Raw genomic sequence first — 21,343 nt, 5'->3', positions numbered from 1 at the left:
ATAAAACCCACACCAAAACAACGCTTCTACAAAATTCACAGAGACACAGACCTTCACATAATAAAACAGTTGCTCTGGAAAACTGACTCATGGTATTCCACCCCCAACGTACACAAAACTTTATTCCACAAATACACCCCTCTGTGAAGATAGACTAGATTTCTGAATGGGAGACAAGTTCAGCCACTACATGTATGAGAATGAATTAAGATTGTCAATAAAGGGCATAAACCCAAGAGATACAAAGGAGAGGATTTTTTTTTTTCTACAGACTGCTGTTTCCATCTTTTGTTCATCAGTCTTGAAACTCAAGAGAGACCAATGAGATTTTATTGAAAAGTTTCTGATTTCATTGAATGTTGGTATGCAGACTTAATAAATATATTGATTTCTAGCACATTGTAATTTTTCCCAGTGTTCAGATCTGGCTGAGCCCACATTATTTCACTGGCAATAGTAATGAATCTCTTACACTTCCACAGAAATCTAACTTCTTTCTTTTCTAGCATTACATTAACAGGAGGGGGAAAAAAAGGCTTCACGTGAAGGGGCAACTCAAGAGAGGAATGCAAAAGTCTGTGCTGGTCAAGTATTTGCCCTTCTACCAGTGAGTGAGATCATTAAGTATATGAGATGTCTCTAAGGAATCATCCATCCATGTGCAAAATATATCCGATTCAGAAAAAAAAAACAATACCATCCAAGGTATTACAGGGAGCTATATATGAGAAGTAATACAGGAAAAACGTGGTGTATGACTGCTGTGAATAACTATGGTGAAAAACATGTGAGCATAAAGAAAAATTACTCATCACCTATTCACTAATACTATTTAAGTTGATCTAAGTGCAATTCTTCACTTCCCCTCCTCCCCAGTAGAATGTGGTTTGAAGAATATTCAAGGCACAGGACAACAGGTTTACAGAGCCAGGGAGTACATGTAATGACAGTATAATCTGAGCTGCTGTGAGCTGTACCTGGAGAGGCCGAGTGGAGTTATTTGAGGAGGAAGGACAAATAGGAAGAAAAAATACAGAAAAAAAGGATTAGACAGGATGAAGAGCAAACAAGAAAAAAAAAAAAAAACAGGTAAAAATGATGGACAGAATACAGAAAATTTAAAAATTTAAATAAAGCTAATAACTTGAATGCACCCTTTTATTCCTTAACTATCAGTGAAAGCCTATTGTGCTAATAAAGATTGAAAATTATGTTGTGACAAGTGTAGAGAAACGAGTTAAACAATTCGATAACTGGCTTATTAAAAAATGAAAACATAGAGAAAACAAGGAAGAGCAGATATTTCAAAAGCATGAAGACTGGCTGAGAGGGGTCTCCAAGTACTGTTTTAGCCATAGCAGGTGATGTTGGATGTGATGGTGATACATATTACAGATTCCTTTCTTTTGACAGTGAATCTCATGAAAAATATAGCAATGGATCCAAATCAAAGATGTAACTTGAAGATCAGCACATCCTACTGATGGCAGTCAAAAAAATGAAATATTCTCAGGTGCAAAGTCCAATGATAACAAATAGAGCAGCATTCGTTCACTCCCTAGTTACAGAACAGTAGTTCAAATGCAATATGCAATAGCTTCTAACCAAGAGTCAAGACCTGCTGATGAGAGGCAGTATTTCAGAAGACATGGATTAACATGTTCTGCTGAACTCCACAGTACTCAAACCATAAAAACCATAAATTCTCTTTTAAATCAGGGATAACTGCAGAAATATTGGGAGCCTAGTCATTGCCTTTCACACCTTAAATAAAAACTTAATTTCCCACCTATATACCAAGTCAAAAGTGCTCCTCAATAGTTAAGTATATCAATTTCTTTTGCTCTGTTAGTGGATCATCCAATCTGCCAGAATATTACTTTTTCTTACATGTTTTATTTTGGTGAACCTGAGTCAAAAAACAACTTAGAATGCAAATAACCTGAACAAACAGTAAGGGAAAAAAGCTCAACAGCTCAGTAGAAATATCATTTTGCTGGAAAGCTTAAGTAGTAACAGCGAGGAAGTAAGAGTTCCAACTATTCAAACAAAATTAATTTTATTCCTTTAATTTTCACTACCAGAAGCATTTGAAGTGTTTGTATGGCCATCATCTCAGTATTTTTCTGCATGCAGCTCAGATTATCCTTTTTCCAACAGATACTGAGTATTGTGTTTTTCTTTAATGGCATCCAGAATGGCTGGATACTTCCTTTCCTGAAACCATATCCTGTTACTGATGCTGCTGAAGGGCTGCTTTGAAGCACATGTTAGAAAATACACTCCTTCTCTGTCATTCATTACTTGCATTATTAAATAAAGTCAGTCACTGTACGGATGGGATATATAAGACAGACTGCTCCAACAACTCAGAATCAAAGTATGAGGAAGAAAGAGAACAGATGGATACAGGAAGAGTGGGGAGTACAATGAAAACTATTTTGGTTAAGGTGGTAGGAGGACATGTGTCAATCTAGCTATATCTGTGGGATAATTTTAAAAACAAATTCAAAGGAAGTAGCCTGGTAGATGTTTACAGAGAGCCTGTGGGACAACATGACAAGGACTGAAAATCCAGCAGGCACTGGAAACTCTTGCTACCAAATGAGCAAACACAAGAAAAGTGAAAGCAGCTCAGTTCTGACGCACACTGAGGAAAAAAATACCAAAATCCATCCAGGGACAGACATCATCAAAACAACAGCCAGGAAAATGACGTGCATAAGACAAAACTAGGATGATCAAATGGAGAGAAAGAATAGTGAAGCTGAGAGCCCAGAAAACAAGAATCTAAAAAAGAATTCTGGCTGCACAGATGCCTAGGGAAGGCTATGCCTATTAAAAAAAAAAAAAAAACATAGGGAAAGTAATATGTATAGTTTTTTAAACTATATATAGTTTATACTATTTATACTTTTTAAAAAAGTATAGTTTTTTATGAATCTGAATTCTTAAAAATTTATTCATTCTTAGTTTGAGTAAACTGTGCTGAAATACATATTTATGCATCAAATTAACATTAAACTGACACTGCTGCTAGAACCCTCTACAATAACTTCATTTTCTGAATTTGAACAGAAACCTCAGAGACCATTCCTTGCAGGTACTATCAGGGCTATCTCTTCCCCGACACTCATAAATTTACCCTTACTGATTTTATATTTCCCAAGATTACAGAATCATAGAATGGTTTGAGGTTTGAAGGGACCTTAAAGATCATCCAGATCCAAACCCTCTGCCAGGTGAAGGAACACCTTCCACCACACCAGGTTACTCAAAAATATTCCAGTCATATCTACATTTGATTAAGTTCAGTAGTTCTTCATCACCAGCAAACTGTGTTTAGTAATTATCGCTTCCCATAATTTAATGAATATTTGGAATATTCTTCTGAGCTTCCACTGCTGAACAGCCAAATGAATTCCTAAGTCATGGTTCTCGCTTTTAACCAGGGATGAGCTCAGACAGTATTTGAATTATAAAGCAAAAAATGCAACAGAAGATTCAAAAGAGGAGTTCAGGAATTATGTTGAGTACAAAGGAGGCTATAAGTGGGGTAAGGTGACCTGGACATTCAAATTCTTTATTCTAACAAAGATACAGGAGCATTTTAGGACTCTAAGAGATTCAGGGAATGGACCAGATTATCTTCGAATTCACTTTAGCACCCAGATTCTATTTTCTTGCAGCATCTTTAACTGGCTTAATAGCAACAAAATTAATGGCACTGCAGTCATCTTGAAGTAATGTGGATTTTTTTTTTTAATTCTGAAAAGAAGAAAAGTACACTGGGAAGCAAAGAAATAACATGTTCCCGTATCTTTTCATTATTCATGAATCTAAAATACTTTCAATAACTACTTAACTAATAACAATGTGGTGAGCTGAAATTAATATGCTGATATGAAGAAAACAGAGAGGTTTTTAATATGAATTAATTTTAAAGAACCAAAATCAGGAGAGATGTTTATAGTTAAATGCGCTCAGAGACTATTAATAGCAAAAAACCTGAATTCTGAAAATAGCCATCTCAGTAATTGTATCTTTACTTATCCAAGAGGCTATCAACCAAGGAAATAATACTGCATTTATTTCCAAATTAGGTCTGAATTCTATAGGAGGCCAGAAGTCTTATTATTAAACTTAAAATAGAAAACAGTTCAATAGAGTGAATCTACTTTGCCTATTTAACAAAATTCTCTTATAAGGCTGGTTATGACAACAAAAATTTACTGCTTATTGGCAGATTGTGTACTTCTTATTTTAGCAGCTTTTTCAGTCTTTGAGCCACAGAAGAAAAAAGGCCAGACAAAGGCATGATTTTGTTTTCTCCTTATCCAGAAACTACATAGGAAAATGTATAATCTTTTACTCATAATTCAAGTAGCATCCACTGAGATCATGAGATCAATTAAGATAATCTTCCAACCCATTGATACTAAAAGGTAATTCAGTTCAGCTCATTCATCTTTAAAAAATGCCTTGACCCTGCAGGGCTAGAGCTGTCCTAAATAGCAGGATCTATTACATAATCCATACTTAGGCTTATGTCACCATGCTGGAGGGTCCTCATTTGAAGATCAAAATCTCCGCTATTTAGCACAGGCTTTAAGTCTTTAGCATTCTTAAGCAAAGGACTCCTGGACCCAACTGTCTCTCACGTGGAAAGACTTAAGAAAGTCATATATATGAAAGTTTACAGGAATCCATATAAGCTAGTAGAAAGCAATCTCTTCTAAAGAGCAACAATCCTAAAATTAAAAAAAAATGGACAACTAGCTTTTGCCTTACCTCTAACCAAGGATCTAAATGGCTTAAGACACTGGTGACACTAAAAAATTAAGGCACACTATTCACCACATAACTGGGAGATTATTTAAGAAGCAAGCACACTCATCCACCAGGCAATGTCCTTACAACAGCACAATACATTTTGTGTTTGGTGCTGCTGTGGTTTAACCCCAGCCAGCAACCAAGTGCTGCACATTTGCTTACTCCTGCTGGTTGGGATGGGGGAGAGAATCAGAAGAGTAGAAGTGAGAAAAGCTGTGGGTTGAGATAAAGACACTTTAATGGGTAAAGCAAAAGCTGTGCACACAAGCAAAGAAAAACATCATCCTGTGTAAGCACTGCTCAGCAGCAACAAAAAACATCTCTGCATTATCAGCACCATTTTAAAGCACTCTGTAACACAGTCCCATACCTGCTACCTGCCAAGAAGAAAAATAACTATCCCAGCCAAAACGACCACAGTATTTTAGATAAATCTCTGCATTTATCATTAAGGTATCTGAAGTAATATTTTGTCACTCATGGTATTTATGTTTGACAACTTCAAGTAAATAGGGCAACTGAAAATTTTCAGGTATTTTGACAGTCCTATGGTTTGACTAAAGTTCACAGTGTCTGAGGAGTATATGCTGTGAATCAAGGAGAGATGTGGAAATTCCAAATGGGTAAGCCTTCCTTGCTGCTGATCTGAAAGCCACTGTTAATAGGAGAGAGTTTGTAAAGGAAGGCTAAGGTTGTAAGAGCATAATTTTTTTTTTCTTTTTGGGGACAAGAAACAAAACAAAGAGACTGGAATTTGTAGGAGAGCAGAGAACCAAATCAAAGAATGGAACAAAATCACGGAAGATAACGGGAGCTACAGGATGCTAAATATGAGGCAGATAAAGATGTATTTGTATATAAAAAGCTTTTGTTCCAATTGAGTCATGTAAACCATGTCTGTAAATGCTTTGGCTGAGTCTTTGGCAGCATTCCTGTTTCTGATGCAAAATATAATGCATCACTTTGAGCATATTTGTAACATTATTTATAAAACAGTTAAAAGTTCAAAGGAAAACAAGTATGTTTAAACAACAAGGTCAGACATGCTATCAAAACAAGCAGGAAACCTTCAAAACGCAGTTGTGTCCAAATGAGAAAACTGTAACAAAACATCATGTTAAAAAAGGGTCAGTTTTTGAAGGGGTCAAGAAGTACTTATACCATCTATTTCAAATCTACATCAGACCCAGGAAACCTTACAGAGAACTTGTGGGAGCAACACAGAACCAGAGGGCATCCACCCGACAGATCTAAAGAAATACAGGAACCAAACATCTGAACTACTGCCACATAATCATCAGAAGGCAATGTTCTTCTGATAATTCAAGTTTCACCAAGGCTCCTGAAGACACTGGGCTACCACAACAAAAGAAGAAAAGTTCTCACATAGAGAAAGAGGAGTTTAAAAACTTCAGTGTGAAGAAAGATCATTCTCTTTGCTTCCTGTAACCTTGTGTTTTCATTTATAGAAATGACTATAACTGACAAGCTACTGACCAGGTATAAAATACTTGCAACTTCCAAATTCAAGACGTAATTCTATAATCTTTGCTTTCTATGATTTGAAATGTCTTTTCACTCTACTGGATGTGCCTAAATTACAGTAATCTTTTTTTGTATTTTTGGTTTTTTGTTGTTTGGTTGTTTTGTTTTGGTTTTTTTGTTTTTTTTTTTTTTTTTGTTGTTTTTTTTTGTTGTTTTTTTTTTTTGCTACAGTTAAATACTGATCAAAAAATGCAGTAAGTTCTGTATAATATTTTTTAAAAGAAGCTTGTACTTACCTGCTTTCTGACACTGCACTATCTTCTCATATAAGCTATCTGTATTTTCAACCAGAGTCTTGATGGTGTGAATCATCTGTAGAAAAAATAAATTGAAATATACAGAATATCAGTAAAATTAAATTTTTACTTAAAATTTTTAATCTGTAAATCATGCTTAAAATTGAACTCAAATTGATAAACTAATATTTATCGTTAACATAATGAATACACTCCTTTACCTGGTCATGAGGCAGAGAAGTGCCCTAAACATAGCAAAAATACATAAAAAATACAATGATTTTGGGCTGGGACCTGTGAATACTGAAGCAAAATGTCTACTTCATATTTCACTGCCTATGAAAGCAACTGGAAATGACAGAACCAGGCAATTCACTTTTGGTGGCTTGGCTGAGATAACCTGGATGCAATTTTCCTCTTCCTCATTCACTCCAACATTCAGGATGATGATCACTCATGACCCAGTGCATCCTTTTTCCCAGGCATCATTCCATTGCTTATCCAGATTTTTTCCTCTACATTTTCCCTTTTGTGGCTAGACCTGCACTTATGTATGAGACAATGCTTTATGGAAGAAAACAAATCACTTGAGGCTGCTGGTGGAGGATAGGAAAAATAAATTATTCCTTTAGCAGAACTTTCTAAACAAAAAGCCTTTCAGGGAATCCCAGCTGAATGCACTAAGATGGAACTGTGCAGAATTTTCAGCCTAGGGTATGTACTGAGAAGTAACAACTCTGCTTCACACCTTCCCCACTGACATCTCTGGTTTCCACTCAAGCAGACAATTTTCTCTCCCCTAAAACAATGACTAAATTTTTGACATGTTACTTATGTGGGTGTTCATGTGGAACTTGCTTTTCCTTAGGAGACCACAATTTGCTTTTATGAGGAGGAACATTCCTCCTCATAAAAGCATGTTACAGGGAAAAAGGAATGTTACGGGGGAAAAAAAGCCCAAACCTCTCTAACACTCTCCCTCAGAGAAAAATTACTGTAAGAGGCACGACTTCCTCACACATATTAGAAGGAGCCTTCTCCAGCTGAATGACATTGAGGCTGTTTTTCTGAACATTGCTCCAAGTAAGGCATAAATCAATTTTGAGAAGCAGGCAAGCAAGTTGCAGATTTTTGATCATGACAAGTGTGCAAGCAAGTGAGGAGGGAAAACACCTGCACAGACAAACTACTCTACAGGCTTCTGTAACTGTCAGCTGCAAAAAATCTGGTTTAAACAAATGACAAAGCATTTAAAAATAATTCTAGTTCTATTTCTATTATTTCGATTTGAGCCAATAAAGAAAATTATGCAAACCCTGAATTTTTACTTCATGCTACCCACAAACAGCATGTGAAAAAGCAACTTTAGAGTACGTGGAGGTCATCAGACTGGATAATTTAATTTAATCCTCACTTCCCAATTAATCTTTATCTAAAATATCTACTTAGTCTGATTTAGATTATGTCAGTTGTCAGGGTTGCTTTAAATAAATGTAAATTATAATACAGGAAGTAAAAATAACTTGGTCAGGTTGTTAAGCTGCAAATGAAAAACTTTAGCTTATCCCAGTTTAAACTGGACTGTTCTTTGAAATAAATATCAATTTTCACTCAAGCAAAGACAACCTATAAATACAATTATGCTGATTAGTATTTAAGTGTAGCAATTTGAAGACAATGTAAGTAAGAGAATACTATATTTCACCCACATAGGGAGCACTGCAAACTGACTATTTCTAATCAGTCAAGGAGAAAGCCCCATTTCACTGTGTTTCATTACTATTCAATCTCTAAAACAGAATTCACAAATTGAAATAAGATCACTCTAAATTTGCTTGACAGGCAAGGATTTACCTGTTGCAATATGTATGTCACATAACACATTTGCTTCTGCAATGAATTTAAATGGAGAGAACCAAAACACAGCTGATGTCAGCTGCATACTTCCAATAGCTGATATTATTTTTTTGCTAACTAGCTGTAAGGAAACTGTAAAGCAGCTTTTTCTGAATTGAAAATCACCTTGAAAAAATGAAATATTGAGCACCTATGGCTCTTGGGCTTTTCTGGGATGCTAATACACAATAATAAGGACTAGAGAGGGATTCCCTATCAATATGAGTCCCTTCACCTGAGCATTCTTTTGACTGGAGTTCACAAAAAAAAAAAAGGAGAAAAACTGTGCTGCCTGTTCAAGGTATTTGTTTTGAAGGAATTGTAAGAAATATTACAACTGCCCTACTCTGTTTTCCTGACCCCATGTGTTTAACAACATAATTTCTAAGTCACCTTAGTTAGGTCCAATTCCAGACTCAGAACACATCTATCTGCTCTGCTTCCTTTGTATGCCCTACATGAACATCAGATAATTTAGAAGCAGTGGAGAACAAGTCTCAGCTGATTAGAAAATCTACTCTGAGACACTGCACTGATTTTCAGAAATAAGAGAATTCTAAGATGAATAAAAATGCTTACATTACTGCTTTTTTGTTTACTTTCTGTATTGACAAAACAGAAAAGTTTTACTAGTTCTGCAGATGAAAGCAAAAGAAACTAATCACTCTATTAGTGTTCTTTCATCTTGGTCAGGCTAACACTGAAGAATTTATAACATGACGAATTCATATTTCACAGTTCCAGAATGGAAAGTTGCTAAATACCCACAGATCAAAAGGAATACCCTCTTTGCAACTTCTGAAGAAAAATGGCAATGCATTTCATGTGGCAGAAATTATTCTAATATCCACTTTGATATTATCAAGACCAGTAACAGTTACTTTCATTATCTTTGGTCTCTAAAATACATACAAGGCTGTATTTAAGATTAACAGCACTGCAGAGCAAAACTGGCTCAGCTAGCAATAATTCGGGGCTTGACTGCCACTACCATTCAATCACTATTATGGAACACCCCAATTTTCAAGTGTACTTCTCTAAGAAAATAATGGAGCAGTATGCTGTGTGCATGAGTAGGCATCACCTTCTAGTTGTGCTTGATTAATAAAGTAATAGTATTAGTTCATGATAATTTTATTCTTACATTGCTCTTCACCCCACAGTCATCTTTTAGTATGGATTCAGCTATTTGTTAAATTACTCTTATGGAGTGTTTGAACATATGAATTCTTTCCAATGTTCAAGCCAAAGTTTTAACCTCATGAAAACACTTATATAGACATTCACAGAGACTGAAAGACTTCGTAGAAACAGCATATGGAACAACTATGTATAAATGCCTATATTTAAAGAGAAAATTAGCCTAATCCAAATGATACTGGTATGTATATGTGTGATTGATATAAAAGTGAAATAGAAAATGATGAGTAAGCAGGAACTTCAGTATGAAAAACACTATGTCTGCAGCAGAGTAAGACATGAAATCTCAAGGCAAATTAGTTGTGAAAATTGAGGAGAAAGACCAGATAGAATCTGCTCTACACTCAACTAGTCTATATTGAAACAAGCCAATCAATTAGCAGGTATTTTGTAACCACATCCAATTTCTACAATATTATCAGTGACAAATCTGGAAAGAGAAATGGAAACAAATGTAGTAGGGAACAACCAGTTGCCACCCGATCATTAAAAATGCATTGCAAATTACCCATGCATATTCAAGAAAAGTACACATGCTACATGAAGTTTAGTAAGCTATATTTTCTAGCAAGCCTCTTACAATACTGATTCACATTTCTAACCTATGTTGCTTTCTTTCTGGAAGCAAAGATTCAGAATATCAAAAAAATGTATTTTAAATATAGAACTTGCAAGACATAATGCTGAAATTGCTTCAACTCTCCTGTCAATTCCCACACCACACCCCAACCTCAGCATGACCAGAGAACTTCTCAGGTACTCATTACAGACTGGACTGTCCTACTTTTTTTTGTTGGTCAGTGGAAAATGGGAAATGCAGAATGATATGCTTTATGTGCCTTGAACTCATCACATTTTTTTGCATAGGCCAGGTTAATAGTTTGATCTATTTGTTGTATTCTTCAAACTCTATTGGATAAATCATGCAAGCATTTTACCTAGTTATTCTAACAAATGGATAAATGTCAAGAAATATATTTTTCATTATTATTATTATTGTTGTTGTTGTTATTGTTATTCAGAAATAAACACTAAATGATTACTCCAGAATTCTCAATGAGGATTGGAGACCTGTATTATTATATACATTGTTCCTACCTTAAAAAGCCAATGATGATGGTTAGAAATCCTAATTTTTGCTTCAAACAGAGGGAACTGCATTGTTAACAGTTCATCACAAACCAAATGAAAAACTCATATACTGAAAAAAATCAATCCTCTTTCTCAACAAAACAGAACTCTCTCATTAAGATACTTACTTAATATTATACAGATAAAAGTCTAGACTACCCTTTAGGATAGTTTTTTAATGTTTCAATGTTTGTTGTCTGATTTGTTGTTTTATGAAAGAGTTAAGTGCTATGAACTAACACCATGTAGATCAATGCAAGTGCTCACATGTATGTACACATGAATGTATTTGAAACCACTTCTTTAATTTCAGCTGAATTTGAACAAGATCTATTTCTACTAGGCTCACACACACAGGTCTTCTGGTAAAAGATAAAACATTCTGTTTATGCTCTCAGCTTGTGGAAAATATGTAACTGAACTCAACCATAAATATTTTAAATATCACATTTAACACAGGCCTTGGGAAAGAAATCTTTCAAAAACCCCAGGATTTATCCAATCCTCTGCATTTGGAACTGGTTGGTAGCACACAAGAAGACATCAGCTGTATTTTAAAATGGAAAACTCAACCAATTATAAACTGTGCCTGGCTGATGAAACTCAGTGAAAGAAAACACCTTCACTGACACAACTGCAACATCAAGGATGAACATTATTTTTAGCAAGAAAAGCACACCACACATTTAAATTCCAACATCTGTAAATGTGTTGCCAATAGTGCTAGACCTACATTCCAATAGCAAACGTGAAAGCATACTTAAAGTAGGTATAAATCAAATCTTCATTTAAATAGCACTCACATTCTACTTTCATCCAAACCTCTGCACATCAGATATATTTCTGAAATTACAAACGACAACATTTCTAATAAATGTATCTATCTTTAGTATTCAAAGGCCAAACTGGAGCTCTTAACAGCAGTAAAAACCATGTAATTTCCAGACATCTTATTAAGCCCAGGATGGTACAAATAGCACCAATATCAAACAGCACTTCACAAAAATAGGAAACCAAACACAGGGCATCCCAAACTGCTAATAACATCTGCACCACTTCAAAAGATGTGTTACACAGTAAGGATCAGAAGCTGCTACCATTGCCCCAAGCAGTAACAGCAAGGAAAGGAACTCTGGTATGGACTCCTTATAAACTCTTTGCCCTCAAGAACCACTATAGGTACCAGGACCTCAAACAAAACATGGTCAGCTCTAATTGAATGTCTGTATAAACTGTACCCAAGAAGTCCAGTATTCAAGGTCAATGCACCAAAAGGCATCTTTGTTATGGCACAGGAACAAGCAGATGAACAGTTCTTAGTCCTTTCAGTGACAACTGCCATGGTCAGCTTGCTCTGCAGCTGCATAACGAGTTGTTTTAAACTGTATGTGCTGCCTTTTATTTACCACTGGAGAAGAATGGTATTATACCAAATAAGAAAGGAAATTACTATAAAATCAGATTGCAAATGTCACAGCTCAAATGAATTGTTCTAACAGTGTGGACACCACACTAAAAGAATTCTGAAACATCCAACTTCGAACAGGACCACTATAAACAACAGAAGTTGACTTCTACCAACAAAAAACCACTCACAGTTTTCCTCTGCTCTGCCAAAACTGTCACCACGTTGTAGAAGGCTACACACTGGCTAAGCCTCTGATTTCCCTTTTGTAAACCCACGCTGAGTTTTTCCAATCTCTTACTTGTGAGGCCACAGCTGGAGCATTCATCCCAGTTTGGGGGTTTTTAGAGCAAGAAATATATGGACTACTGTCCAGCACAGAGCCACAGAGATTTAAGGAAATGAAGAATCTTTTACATGAAGAAAGGCTGAGAGGGCTGGGACTGGTCAGCCTGGAGCAGAGAAAGCTTAGGGGGAATATTGGGTGGTAAAACATTGTAAGAGGTTTCTCAGATTGACTGTGGAGTCTCCATCCTTGGTGATACTCAACAGCCAACTAGACACAGTTCTGGACAACCTGCTCTATCTGATTCTGCTTTGAGCAAGGGGTTGGGGTTAGATGATCTCCAGAGGTGGTTTCCAACCTAAATGACTCTGTGTAAAAAAGAATGATAGTAAAGTCGACATCTCCAGTCAAAATAACTGAGTTTTCTGGCTCAAGACAACAATCAATAATAACCTCTTTATAGATAAACGTCAGGTGTGGTTTTGCACAGAAAGTTCAAAGCGCTATAAACAAAAGCTGATCTCTCTCCTATCGAAATACAGTCCAAAGTACCAAGGCAAGAAAATCAAGCTGCTAACTGCTACCTCTCTACACAGAGGACTCATCACATCCAATCAAACTTCCTTCAAAGCAGTAAGGTTTTTAGCAAATGTATTGTCTAAGTTAGAAAATATTTCTTCAACTATACGAAAAAATAAATTTAGCACAGAAGCACAGAGTTATTGAAGTTAGAAAGGACCTCCAGAGGTCATCTAGTCCAAATCCCCTTGCTCATGCAGGGCCACTTACCATGGCTGGCTGCCCAGGGCCATGTCCAGATGGCTTTTGAGTATCTCCAAAGCTGGAGACTCCACAATCTCTCTGGGCAACCTGTTCCAATGTTCAGTCACCCTAACAGTCAAAAAGTGTTACCTGATGTTCTGACAGAGCCTCCTGGTTTTCATTTCATGCCTTTTCTCCTGTTACTGGGCACCAATGGAAACAGCCCATCTCTGGCCTCTTTGCACCCTCTCCTCAGGCATTTACACACATTGATAAGATCCTCCTCAGCCTTCTTTTCTCCAGACTAAACAGTCCCACTCTCCCAGCCTTTCTGTGTAGGAGAGATACTCCATCGCCTTAGTGGCCCTCTGTTTGACTCTTCAGCACATCCATGCCTCCCTGGCACTGGGGAGCCCAGGACAGGACACAGCACTGCAGGCGTGGCCTCAGCAGCACTGCATAGAGGGGAAGGATCATCTCCCCTCAAGCATAACTAATGTTGTGATATAATCAAGTATTATGTTTCTTTTAGATTTTAAACCACTGCCCTCTTCCAAAAAAAAAATAAATAAAGGCAGATGAAATTTCCTTTATGCTTACTGAATTCACTGGCATATTATGGTAAAAATGCAATGCTGTACCTGACAGTGGCAGTTTATCCATTTAAGTGGAAAAAACATAGGAACAGACTCATGGTTTCACTTTTTCAGCCTACCTTTCCTCTCTCACTTATTTTTGAAATGTTTTATATTCCAAAAATGCATACATGGAAAACTCTTTTTTTTCTTCAGAAAGAAGCAAGACAAGATTATACCATAATACTTTGCAGGATCAAAAGATATGAAATCCACTTACCAAAACTAATTCTTGTAGGCCTGAGAAAAAAATAGGACATAATCTGTTCTTAATTCTGCAGAGTCCCAAAATGAATTCATTTCCCCCAGTTTAAGAAAATTTACCAAAGGAGCAAACAGTCCACAAGTCCTCCATTAAAGAGAACTATCTGTTCTTAATTCCTCATGAGTCAAATATGTGAGAAAGACTAGGTTGAAGACAGAGTAAATATAATAATCAGCAGCTCTCTTCCAACCTAGGTATCCAAGGACAATAAACCCTTCTAAAATCCAATAGTCAAAGCTTTTCACTTTCCTGATAATCTGGTTGTTGTAGCAAAATTATTGTCATAATTTTAAAACTAAAGCTGATAGAATGAAAAATCATGTGAAAAGTGGACAATAAGGAAGGACATATACATGAAATTAAAATACCCTCTGTATAAGAAGCAAAAATCTATAATCTATGTGAAAAAATTAATAAGTTATTTCTGAAATGAGAACCATCAGTAGCAGCTCTAATAGCCACAATTTTTTTCCACACAGATGGAACCAAAAAGACAAACACCAAAGTTAAAATTTATTGAGAAAGAGACCTCCTATTGGAAATATGTAATACATATGAGAAGTTGCTATGCATCTGACCTATTTTTATGCTCCTCCATAAACATTTCATTGGGCTACATTAAAACAGGACAGAAGGCTACATGCACTCCTCTTCCTAAGTAGCCGTATTATTTTATGCTCTTATGAATACTGTGAGTCAGCCATTAGACATAATAGGATTAGTGAGAGGATACAAAAAGCTTCACTGTCCATGCTCTCAACAAGAAATGCAGAAATCTTGACTTCACAGAAGCATTAAATTGTTATTATCAGAGCTTTTCAATCAATGCAAAACAGCTCATACTTTACAACATTTGGCACTGGAGTCTCGAGTATCCAAAATTAGACATTTGCTTTGTGGACTGAAAAGCCCAGCATAAGCTAAGGTTATCATCTGCAGCTCTGTTTTTGGAGGCATAATTACAACCTTCATGTTGTTATAAAACAGGAAAATAAAAACTGATAATAAGCAGCACAACTCTTTCTGAAGAAACTGTCCAAGCTATTCACTACATTTTCCATGAATGCTTTGTTTTCAGTTTTTATGACAGACTAACAGCTACACAATCAGCAACAATTTCAATTCATCTCAAAAACCAGGATCTACAATTATTATAATTTATTAAACATGGCTAAAACCATTACCTGGGCTATTTGCAATATTAAATTGCAATGAATGATGTATGCTTTCCCTTAGATCTCTTCACCACCAAACTATATCCACTTATTACTTAAATAAAGACAGTTCTATTTTGAAGAGACTGATAATCAAAGTAAGCAATACTGCAGAAAGCCATAGACAATAATGGAAACAGTGAGACACTGTGTGTTATCACAATTTAAATACTGCATTTGTGTTCCCAGCTCTGAAATTTACTGTTTTAACACACGTTATAACAATCTACCACTAAGACTGAGAAAGTTGAAAGTCTAAGCAGCCACATACTTCACACCTTGATGATCTTTGCAAATCTGGGGTCAGCATTAATCAATTCAGCTTCCAGAGTGCTTAGCTACTTTAGCTAGATCAAAGTTGCAGGTGCTATACCTACGATCTCTAGTCCACTTATTTGGAAAACACACCCTTAATGCAAAAAAATCAACACAAGCAACTGTCTTTAACAGTTCTTTTCCTGCTGAAGCACCAGGTTGAGTCCAACATTCACTTTAGCTATCAGAAAAGATCTAATAACTTCAAAAGTCTAAAACTTTAGTGGTAACTTTATTTTAATATGAGCATTTGAAAGGAAACTTTGTCAAATGCTTTGGAAAATCTAACCAGACTGATCTGCTGTGTCTACATGCTTTTTGACATCAAAGAACTCCAAGGGATTAATGAGCCCTTCATTTTATAAAAGCTGTATTGACTCTTCCCCAACATGACACATTTCTCCATGTTTCCTCTAATTTTCTTCTTCAAAACTGTTTCCACCCATTTTCACAGTACAGATGTCAGCCTGTCTGATGTGTAATTTCATCGTCTTCCCTGAAACCTCTGAAAACACTGGTACCACACTAACAACTTTGATAGTCAGTTTCAAGTGAGAGAATACACACAACAATTAGCAGTTTTGATACATCAACTCTTGAGATCTTTCAGAACTTTTAAATTAATGTCTCCTCTTTCTGGTATATTATTTCCCCAGTCTTTTGCCGCTCCTATGTAGTATCTTCCATCAGCATTTCACTTACAGATGAATTCTGCAATTAGTGTTTCATAAAGAAGCATTTAATGTGAAACCTTGATCTCTACAGGTATATGGATGCAAAAACTAATTAAGTGTTGTGGCTTTGCCTCTTTAGCTGGGGCTTTCTTTTAAACATTGATCAGCTAGTGAACTTATATAATCTTTGACTGACTTCTGTTTCTGCTTTTTCAGAAAAGAGGTTACTGTTATTTTTAAGTCTGTGCAGATCATTTTTTTGAATTCTTCACTGTCAGTTCTCTTTTATTTCTTATTTAACCATGGCAGGATTAAATATGGATCCTGTCTTCCCCATTTGCACATTACTTCAGCTATTTGGAAGATGCCTTCTTTTCATGAAAACCTCCTCCATTTTGTTTCATTCCCCAAGTGATTTTTGATAAGTGATACATATTTACTTCACACTCCCCAGGCGGTATCTTTAGTGTCTGTGATGTCTGTTCTTTTGACTACTTCTTTTATCTTTTTGTTTTGTTTTATGTAGTTATCCTCTCAAGTATAAAAGCAAGGAATAATAGCTTTTCAACCTTCTGTGCAAAACATTAAATTCTCTTCTTCATAAGCCAGATAATGCTAACAGGTAAATTGTAACATGGAAAACTCATGGGGCTCGACTTCAAAGTCATGGGCTCAAGGACAACATTCTGAACCAGCTGGGCTCAGAACACAGCTACCATTGTCTATGCCAGTCATATATTCCTCAGAAAAGTACTATACAGACAAATCAGAATTTTCTTCAAGTGCACAATGCAAGTGATGAGCAGATGTTATCATGTGATTTAAAATCATGTAATATCAAAAGACTGGGTTCTGCTACAGGAGATTGGTGACACTGAACTCAGCCTCCCCTGACACAATCAGAAATTGAATATTTAGGCCTGTGCGTGAGTTGAAGCAACATATTCACTCAGTTTTAGGACAGAACTATGAGCACTGGATCCAGGATTTTTTGGTTGGCCCAGAAGTATGTAACCACAAAGGGTAATTTGGAGAACGAAGGCTTCTCAGCTGAATAACCCTGACACATTAGTAGGCTGAGCCGAAATAGAAAAGTCTTGCTCTATTTGTTTCTCAAGATACAAATCTATAATCACAGTATGACTGTAATCCTCTTTACCTTATTTGCACAGTAACCATAACCAAGGACCCACATCAACAACAGGAAACTAATACAGATTTTACAAGACAAATGTAAATCTAAACAGATCTGCTAATCACTCTTTCTTAGGCCCTGTAAAAGAGGCAATGGATATAACCTTTGCTTCCTTCAGAATTATGGAGTTCAATCCACCATGCGCAATAAAGAAGTGCTCTGCTCAATTAATCTATATTAATATCAAGATGAGTTTTAAAAGTGAAGAATATTTAAAATTTCGAGCAGCAGCTGAAGTTTGAGAGGACTACTAACATTTTACCAAAACCTTGGCAATCAGTCCTTTTCAGATAGGCTTTTAATAAGCCCTATCATTATCAGTCCAGTCTGCAACTCTACCAGGTATAGTGTCAAATTATTTGCTTTCCAGTTCAAGTTCAAAATATAGCCTATCTTATTTATGTCATTGCTGAAATTTCCAGCTCTGTAACATGAAGTTAACTTCTGCATGATTGCACCAGCAATCTTCTGTATTAAGTCAGTAGCTGGAAAGAGCCAAAAATAAGGTAACCGGATTTAAGCTTACTACAGCACTGCTCATCCCCAGTGATATGGTGTTTTCCAATTTAATAGTGTCACTCTTTTTTAATATCTCTCATTTTCATTATCTCACAACCCCCACCACCAATAAACACAACCTGCTTTCAAGTCCTTCCCTAGGGTGTATATACAAAATCTATTCATCTTGTTTGATTTCATTTAAATCAAATACAGACCTATACCGCATTCTGTAGACATTCTGAATTACAAAATCAGCTCAAAATTTAAAAAAAAAAAATTTAAAAACCACCCCAAAAACTGAAAGAAAAAGATTTTGAACTAGCAGCATTATCTAATTAGGATTTAATAACATCTAATCTTAATTACTGTAGCAGCGCTACTGATTTTTCACGCAGGTAGTTATCTGCCTATTCTGTGTTAGTTTTTCTCTTAGAAATAAATGCCTGCTTACAAAGTTCAGAAAACCTTATCCTCAGCAAATGGGATACCTCATCCTTCACTAAGGGCAAACAGAGACAGTCAAGTTCTCAACAGTATCTGGCTTTATTTGTATGGTACAGTAGCATATCTCTAAAGTGCTCTTACACTCATCACTGAATAATGCTGCAGACTGAGGGCGAGATAATTTATTTTTTCTCTTGCCATAGTCTAACTTTTAAGTTTTATTTACTGCTTATCTTAAAGGTTATAAGACATTTTTAAAAACATGCAATGGTGTGGAAGAGGCACTTGCCTTAACTCCAAGCTTCAGTCTGCAGCACTGATCAGTGATGGGTGTGATGACACCAACAGAGTGCATGCTGAAGTATCACATAAAGGAAGCTGAAGTTCATGAACAAGAGGGAAAAATAAAACATTATTAAACAGTGAAAAGATGGTAGGGTGAAAAATACTCAGGAGCATGGAGAAGTTAAAGCAAAATATAGACCTGAAATTTTTGCTTTTCTCAAAAATTTCTAGATATATTTGATTATCCATTAATGATACTCCAGTTCCTATAATATGGGGTTTTTGACCCATGACTAGTACTAGCCTTGATCACTTGACAGCTCCTCCATTAAGTGAATGCAGATAATTTAAGAAAGCACCATGTGCTATTTGTTTAAAGATAAAAACCCTAAATATCTACTGACACACTCACTATTTTATTATCATTGTTTCTTTTAAAAAACCTACGTTACACTGAAGATACTCTTTCCTTTCCATGTGCTCCTGCAGTATTGCACTTATCTGCAATTATTTCAAGGTGGACTGACTGTCCTGTTGTTAAGGTTTTGCATCCTTTCTCACTTGACAGAGCAATGAGTCCTTCAAGCACTCCCAATGTAAACAAATTCTGAATAATTAAAATCTTTAATACTACTTTCTATGTTTATTATCATTTTATAAAAAAGAGAGTACTTCTGATCCTTCATTAGCTAAAAAAATCATAAACCTGAAACAATCACACTTGGAGAATGCCATTACACATGCCACAATGAGAGGACACACAAGGTAGTGACAGCCTATGCATGCATTTATGATATACCAATCTAGGTTTGTTTCATAAACATTAAACTCTATCTTTGTTATCCACATGATTCCATACACCTGGATTGACACCCTGGAGCTACACAGTTACATCATTCTGATCTGTACTAAGGCCTAAGCCAGCAGAAAGTAAGACAAGTAGGTAATCATTACTTTGTCAGTAAATCTACCCTTTCTCAATTCGGCATGAAGAACTCTCATTATTAAGCAGAATTTTAGACCCACATATTAATTAATCGTGACAAAAATATCCCAAGTCAAAACTAATGAGATAAGATTTGTCCTTTTGAGGGCTCATTATATAAATGCACACCAAAATCCTACAACCCCCCCTCCCCAATCCATAAAACTGTCAGACTCTAAACACCTGCCATTACAGCAAATACCCATATATGAACTAAACACTCACATTTCTTCTTCTCTCTGTGAGGAAAGGATGATACAAATGTCTCCCACTCTTTCACAATGTGCTTTCAGAAATAAGAGCACAGGAATACGTCTCCCATGGCTGACTTCATTTTCCAGCATACCCTACAGATTTTAATTGCCTAAAATCTTTTGTCAAACTGAAATTTAAATGCATCTCATTATTTCAAATTACAACTTCTATTTGATTAAAATAATCTTAAATTTACTTGTCTTCAATACCATTTAGAGCTAGAAGCACTTTCATACTTTTTGTCTGAAATTGAGTATTTATATTTTAGGGACAAGAAGATGGAAAAACGGGGTTTTTTTGCCAGTAAAAAAATGTTCAATTACTTTTATGTATATAAGTAGAGATTTCTCAAGTACAGAAATATTCAAATCATGTATAGAGTATAAGATGTGTGTGGGAAAAAACTTATGTGAGAGCCAAAGAGCAAACCAAACTTAGATTGTAAAGATTTCTGGAGTCACAAGTCACCTTTGTCTAAGTGATATTCAAACAAAAAATGTATTCCAGATTTAGAACTAACATTTTTAAGTAGCTAGAATAGCTTACTCACTAACAAGCAGCATCGCCACATCAGAACAAACTGCAGGTAGAGACATCTCCAGCAAGGAAACAGAACTTCTTTACGTGTTGCAGCTGTAATCCCAACAGCCAAGCTTGTTTACATCCTAATTACAGCGATATCCTGTAAGCCACCACTAAGAGGATATACACTATCTTCTTGTAGCTCTGCTATCATTCCAACCAGATTTTGTCGTATTTGTGGCACCACTGAACTACACAAACTCTGCCTACATTGCTAATTATCAATGAATGTTTTTTTTTACTTTGGTGTAGCATAAGTCTAAAGCTATCTTTTCTTTAGAAAGCAGTTTACAAGATATATATGAAACTGGGATACTGGTTAATTTTTGTCCATTTTTTTTCAGACAAGTGACCTGATGCTGCCAGGTAAGGTTTCTCATTTTAGCACACAAAATTATTGTAAAATTATCATTATGTGAAGGAAAGCATGAAATAAATTAATAAATAATCAATTACAATCTGCCAGATTATTTCAGTGGAAGTAAGGAGGACATTTCAAATCACACTCTTCTTGAGCTTTTTTCCACATTTCAAATTAATGCAAAGAGGTAAATCAGTATTTATTGGCATATTAGTTCTTCCTTCTTTTTTCCTGCAAGATGTTTAATTCCAGCCTCTAAAGAACACAATTTATGTATTTACTGAAACATAATGTCTGAAGTTAATACTACAGCTGCTTACATGTGTAAAAATGGCTAA

The 21,343-nt window shown here is 35.8% G+C and overlaps 1 protein-coding gene across 2 annotated transcripts in view; it reads right to left on the bottom strand.

Moving 5' to 3' along the window:
- Positions 1 to 21,343, bottom strand: part of PLCL2 (phospholipase C like 2) — a 99,403-nt gene that overhangs the window by 17,375 nt on the left and 60,685 nt on the right. For both annotated transcript variants that reach the window (XM_064413878.1, XM_064413882.1), the window contains one exon: positions 6,615 to 6,690. In XM_064413878.1, coding sequence (XP_064269948.1) covers positions 6,615 to 6,690 — 76 coding nt within the window. The remainder of the gene's footprint in view (positions 1 to 6,614; positions 6,691 to 21,343) is intronic.

This window comes from Passer domesticus, chromosome 1 (assembly GCF_036417665.1).
Source record: "Passer domesticus isolate bPasDom1 chromosome 1, bPasDom1.hap1, whole genome shotgun sequence".
Classification (NCBI taxonomy): Eukaryota; Metazoa; Chordata; class Aves; order Passeriformes; family Passeridae; genus Passer; species Passer domesticus.
The sequence above is the reverse complement of the archived record's forward strand: the minus strand, read 5'-3'. Positions and strand labels throughout refer to the sequence as shown.